The sequence below is a fragment of the Garra rufa genome, chromosome 18 (genome assembly GCF_049309525.1).
Source record: "Garra rufa chromosome 18, GarRuf1.0, whole genome shotgun sequence".
Lineage (NCBI taxonomy): Eukaryota > Metazoa > Chordata > Actinopteri > Cypriniformes > Cyprinidae > Garra > Garra rufa.
Window position 1 is genome coordinate 37262340 of NC_133378.1, and position 7018 is coordinate 37269357.

The 7018-nt window shown below is 37.2% G+C and overlaps 1 protein-coding gene across 1 annotated transcript; it reads right to left on the reverse strand.

Moving 5' to 3' along the window:
* Positions 1 to 1866: 1866 nt before the first annotated feature.
* On the reverse strand, positions 1867 to 3695 carry LOC141290451 (putative N-acetyltransferase 8B). The gene is made up of 2 exons (XM_073822574.1): positions 3642 to 3695; positions 1867 to 2665 (listed from the first exon to the last, which is right to left on the reverse strand). Exons 1-2 carry the CDS (start codon positions 3658 to 3660, stop codon positions 1974 to 1976), a joined length of 711 nt encoding a protein of 236 aa, XP_073678675.1. The 5' UTR covers positions 3661 to 3695; the 3' UTR covers positions 1867 to 1973.
* Positions 3696 to 7018: the final 3323 nt, after the last annotated feature.

The following is a 7018-nucleotide window of genomic DNA, read 5'->3' on the forward strand; positions in this document are numbered from 1 at the left end:
TGATTGGGTTAGAATGGCAGACTTGACATGTTAAAAGGCGGGTGATGCTTGAAATCATTTTTCTTCCATTGTTAACCATGGTGACCTGCAAAGAAACGCGTGCAGCCATCATTGCGTTGCATAAAAATGGCTTCACAGGAAAGGATATTGTGGCTACTAAGATTGCACCTAAATCAACAATTTATAGGATCATCAAGAATTTCAAGGAAAGAGGTTCAATTCTTGTTAAGAAGGCTTCAGGGCATCCAAGAAAGTCCAGCAAACGCCAGGATCGTCTCCTAAAGAGGATTCAGCTGCGGGATCGGAGTGCCACCAGTGCAGAGCTTGCTCAGGAATGGCAGCAGGCCGGTGTGAGCGCATCTGCATGCACAGTGAGGCGAAGACTTGTGGAAGATGGCCTGGTGTCAAGAAGGGCAGCAAAGAAGCCACTTCTCTCCAAAAATACATCAGGGACAGATTGATCTTCTGCAAAAAGTATGGCAAATGGACTGCTGAGGACTGGGGCAAAGTCATATTCTCAGATGAAGCCTCTTTCCGATTGTTTGGGGCATCTGGAAAAAGGCTTGTCTGGAGAAGAAAAGGTGAGCGCTACCATCAGTCCTGTGTCATGCCAACAGTAAAGCATCCTGAGACCATTCATGTGTGGGGTTGCTTCTCATCCAAGGGAGTGGGCTCACTCACAATTTTGCCCAAAAACACAGCCATGAATAAAGAATGGTACCAAAACACCCTCCAACAGCAACTTCTTCCAACAATCCAACAACAGTTTGGTGAAGAACAATGCATTTTCCAGCACAATGGAGCACCGTGCCATAAGGCAAAAGTGATAACTAAGTGGCTCGGGGACCAAAACGTTGAAATTTTGGGTCCATGGCCTGGAAACTCCCCAGATCTTAATCCCATTGAGAACTTGTGGTCAATCCTCAAGAGGCGAGTGGACAAACAAAAACCCACTAATTCTGACAAACTCCAAGAAGTGATTATGAAAGAATGGGTTGCTATCAGTCAGGATTTGGCCCAGAAGTTGATTGAGAGCATGCCCAGTCGAATTGCAGAGGTCCAGAAAAACAAGGGCCAACACTGCAAACACCGACTCTTTGCATAAATGTCATGTAATTGTCGATAAAAGCCTTTGAAATGTTTGAAGTGCTTGTAATTATATTTCAGTACATCACAGAAACAACTGAAACAAAGATCTACAAGCAGTTTAGCAGCAAACTTTGTGAAAACTAATATTTGTGTCATTCTCAAAACTTTTGGCCACGACTGTAGAAGTTGTTTCCTAACTGGATCTCTCCTGCTTGCGCTGTCTACCGACACACTGGCGTGATGTCTTCTCAGGTGAACTGACATATTAGAAGTGTTTCCGTTAGCATATTGAATGCATTTTCCACAATGCTTGCACACAGTCACAGTTCAATCTATTCTTTTATTCCCGTCATCATCATAGCATGAAATCCAAAATGTTCCCACACACCTGACTTATACGGGCAGCCTTCCTTATCTCTCCCACTTGCCATTTTTACACGTGACATAACCTGCAGCACTCCACTTTTACTGTCTGTATGTCCACACACGCCTCTTATGTCACGCAAAAAGGACACTCACTACGTGCACGAGGCTATATTGTGCATGCGTTGAACCGTGTGACGCACACATGCTCCGAACCGAGACAAGCGAACCGAACGGTTCAGATGTTTTTTCATGTACCGTGCCACCCCTAATAAATATATATGTATATGTATATAGCTGAGTTTAGGGAATGAAACTAATATTTGTGTTGTTTATTGGTTGTGGAATTTGTTTAGATTCCATGAGACAATATGAAGAAACCAGGCAAAAATTTAATATTTTATTTAAGCTGGCTTTACTGTTTGATTGTCTTTGAAGTGAGACTGTAGTCCTGATTTTTGATGGATAGTGACTGATTTCTAAATCTAAACATTTCTGTTGCAAGGCTTTGACATCGAATCTTAAAGATGCTTTTCCATTCGTATCACATTGATCCGCGCCAGTTTTGATACTAAATAGTTAGCGTGTATGTAGCTGTTCACGGACATCACCGTAAAGCCAAGTTTGCGGAAAAGCGAAATGGCTGCGGTTTGCGCTGAGCTGATCTCTACAATCACTCGAGAAAGTCCCTGCTCCTTACAAAACTCCAGCACTGTTTCTACCAGCAGGGTTCCCAGACCTTTACATCTGTGGTTGAAGGACACAACCAACTGAAACACCTCCAGAGAAGCTGCATCATCTGTGTTTGCGTCCCATCCGTCACTTTTCACTACAGCCAGCAGCCCAGCCACTTTCGACTGCCCGTTTACTTCCATCTCCGCCACCCAGAAACCATTTGCCTGGTTATCTGAGAAGTTGGCCTGAATGTCGGCCAATTCCGCGTTTAGCTTTCTCCTGAGGTAGCTGTCGTAAATCTCGTGGCAGCAGTAGTAAACCAGAAAAGCCCAGGCTCCTCCGAAGAGCACGGCCTGGAAATACGAGGATCCTCCGAGCACATATCCGGCTACGGAGACGCTGAGGGTCATGCCGATGTGGTCCGGATGACTCATGGCTTTGAAGAAAGCTGGGTAGACGTGCTCCAGAATGCCAAAGCGGAAGAGGGAGACAATAGCAGACTTATCTGTGGGCTTGTAGGGCCTGATTATACTCTTCACTGCAAGAGAGGTAGAAAAAGACAGGCTTCAGTTTGATTCTGACTGAATGTCTGCAGAAAGTCATGCAGATTTATACGTAGGAGGAAGGAAGAGCAGAAAGAACCATTATAATTAAAACCAGGTTTAGTATTGTTAACTAAGCAAAACATTAAATGATAGATATATTAGGCTTATATTGGATATTCATTCATTTTCATTTAATTTAAGTAAAATACATTAGTAGAAATTAAATCTTAATGCAAACTACATTTTCCAAAAAGTAAATAAATAATAACAATACAATAATAATAATATACATGGAAAAAACAAACACATTAAAAATGGCAAAAACACACAAAATAATAAAAAAACTAAAATTAAAATGCAAATAGAAAATTGTAAAAAACAAAAATCTAATTAAATATGGACAAAAACTATATATATATATATATATATATATATATATATATATATATATATCTCAGTGTAACTAATTATGTAAATAAAATGAAAATAACTAAAAACTTAAACTTAACAAAACTATATACATATATAAAAATAAACATAAAAATGACAAAATGGCACAACAAAATAACAAAAATTAACAATTTTATTTCAGTTGATTGCTAAGGCAACATTTCTCATTTAGATGTACTAAAATAACAAAAAATTATAACTTAACGCAAATTAGACATTTCCAAATAAAAATAAATAAATAAATAAATAATTAAAATGACCCAAAACACAAATTAAATTAAAATTAATAAATTAAAATTAAATTGCAAATAATGCAAACTAGACATTTTCAAATAAATAAATAATAATAAAAAACTGCCAAAAACACACAACAAAATAATAATAATAAGCTAAAATTAAAATGCAAATATATATATAATTCGCTAAAGCATAAACTGTTCTGGTCCTTGCATGTTAATTGCATTAGCACCTTTGAGAAGCCTTTCTCGACACATTCAGACAGTGAAAGAGTTCACTTACAGTTGTTTTTTTGTTCCATCGCTGTGCTCAATGCCGCCTTACTGTACCTCCTCACTCGATCTGTAAACTTCAGCCCCAGTATGAGACAAATACCCATTTACAGAACGGCTTAGAAAAAGAAATGGAGCATGTTCAACACACACACACACAGAGGCTTACTCATAGGCTACCTGTCCCAAACACTCAGAGAAACCTGTTTACATTTATTACATTTAAAACTATCTATAATTTTGATGAATTTTTTAAAGCAGTTTCCAGTGAAACGCAGGTACCAGAAATTAAAAAAAGGTTTTGTAATTATGAGATATAAAACCAAAAATATAACACATCACTTAATAAAATGTATGTATGTATATAAAGCCAAACATATATCAAATAACACTATAATTGAGATACAAAATCCTAAATACGAGAAATATGAGAATATTGTATGATTAAAAACATATATATATATATATATCACAAATAACTTGCAGTTGTGAAATATAAAGAATATTGTGAGAAATAAAGCCAAATTGTAAACTCAAATTGTAAAACTAACAAATAAACAAATAAATTCAGTGCACACAGACTGAAGTAGTTTAAGTCTTTGGTTCTTCTCAACAAATTAGAATACTTCATAAGACCAATAAAAGAAACATTTTTAGTGAACTGTTGGCCTTCTAGAAAGTATGTTCATTTACTGTATGTGTACTCAATACTTGGGGTTCAGGTCTGGTGAGTTTGCTGGCAGTCAAGCACACCAACACCATGCTCATTTAACCAACTTTTGGTGCTTTTGGCAGCGTGGGCAGGTGCCAAATCCTGCTGGAAAATGAAATCAGCATCTTTAAAAAGCTGGTCAGCAGAAGGGAAGCATGAAGTGCTCTAAAATGTCTTGGTAAACAGGTGCAGTGACTTTGGTTTTCAAAACAGTGGACCAACACCAGCAGATGACATTGCACCCCAAATCATCACAGACTGTGGAAACTTAACACTGGACTTCAAGCAGCTTGGGCTATGAGCTTCTCCACCCTCTAGACCTTGGTTTCCAAATGAAATACAAAACTTGCTCTCATCTGAAAAGAGGACTTTGGACCACTGGGCAACAGTCCATTTCTTCTTCTCCTTACCCCAGGTAAGACGCCTCTGAGGATGTCTGTGGTTCAGGCGTGGCTTAACAAGAGGAATACGACAACTGTAGCCAAATTCCTTGACACGTCTGTGTGTGGTGGCTCTCGATGCCTTGACCCCAGCCTCAGTCCATTCCTTGTGAAGTTCGGCCAAATTCTTGAGTCCATTTTGCTTGACAAGCCTCTCAAGGCTGTGGTTCTCTCAGTTGGTTGTACATCTTTTTCCTTCCACTCAACTTTCTGTTAACATGCTTGGATACAGCACTCTGTGAACAGCCAGCTTCTTTGTTAATTATGTTTGTGGCTTACCCTCCTTGTGAAGGGTGTCAATGATTGTCTTCTGGACAACTGTCAGATCAGCAGTCTTCCCCATGATTGTGTAGCCTAGTGAACCAAACTGAGAGACCATTTTGAAGACTCAGGAAACCTTTGCAGGTGTTTCGAGTTGATTAACTGATTGGCATGTCACCATATTCTAATTTGTTGAGAGAGTGAATTGGTGGGGTTTTGTTAAATGTGAGCCAAATTATTACAATTAAAAGAACCAAAGACTTAAACTACTTCGATCTGTGTGCATTGAATTTATGTAATACACAAGTTTCACAATTTGAGTTGAATTACTGAAATAAATGAACTTTTCCACGTCATTCTAATTTATTGAGATGCACCTATATGGTGGATATCCACACACACACACGCATATTTCAGCGTCTCTCTAGTATTTCATAAAATCAGCTCTGATCTTGGCTGGACTTTGTAATGAGGTCTTCATATGCCTCGCTGGATCAGAGATGAGCTGCATATCTCCGTGACTATCTCCGTGACTTTGTAGGGCTAAACCTGCCCACTAAATGTGAGCTGGGTTTTAATCGCAAGAGCTGTGTCATTTAATATGACCTGTTACAGATACATCATGGCCGGCTCTATGTGCCAATACACTGGGCTCAAACATATAGGCCGTGCTGCAAATAAATTGTCCTTTGCAGCTTGATAGGCATGGCTCCTCAAACTATTTTCTAAATTTCACTTTGTGTGTCCTCGAGTGAAAATAACAGCACACAGGTTTGGAACAACATGAAGAATATTCATTTTTGGGGGGTGAACTGTCCCTTTAAGCATAAATTGGGAAAATCTGTTAGAGAAAACAGCACACTATGAAGATTTACCCAGTTCAGCAGAGACCCAGATAGATGATTTTGGTGAATGATGTGGCTTCAAGGGCAATGACAATGACTCAGAAATCACTCTGATGCTTCTAGGGCCTTCGGCGCTCACGTAAGATTTAAATGAGAAATCCTTTAGTTCGTTCTGAGGTGCCATGGACCCATAAATTATATCCCACTGCTTGTTGCTCAATTACAATGCATGCTACAGAAAGACAGACTGATCCCATGCATTTCATCAAGTATTAAGTAACAGTTAAGTGTGCATGTTTTATATTAAGAGAGACCGGGGCTAGTTGTCACGTCAATATTATTGTCCTGCAGCTAGCCATATTTTAACTGTTTATATTTTTTTTTAACTGAATATTTTTTAAATCACAATTAAAAGGTTTATGCTAATTCTGAGCAATCCGAATACATGCATTTTAAAAATATTATAATAAAATCAAATAGATGCAAATATATAATAAGAAATTGTGTTTGGTTTTTGGAGCGCAGAAACATTTTTCTTACCTGACAAATTTGACAAAAGTCATATTGTGAAATATAAATCTAAAAATATAACAAATACCTTTGTAATTGTGAGATATAAAGCCACAAATAAAGCCACAAATATAGTGATATAATATCATAATGTTTGAGATAAAATCATAAATATGAGACATAACTTTGCGATTTGTGGGATATAAAGTCATATTTTGAGATATAAAAACGAAATATTGATGATAAAGTAAAAAATACCGCTTTAAATAAAATAATTCAATAAAAATAACTTTGCAGTTGTGCGATATTAAGAATATTTTGAGAAATAAAGCCAAAAATATAACAAACAACTTTGAAATTGAGATTTAACCTTAAAAAAATAAAATAAATTGTAATTGTGACATTTAAAGATATAAACATGACAAATACGTTTTTGGATTTGTGAGATATAAAGTAATATTGTGAGATATAAAATCATAAATACAAGAAATCACTTTCAAATGGTCAGATATAAAGTAATATAAGATAAAAGGTCATATTGTGAAATATGACATAAAACTGCATATGTGAAGAAGTTCTTTGTGAACCTGTTAAAACCTGTTTCTTACCTGTTGGATTT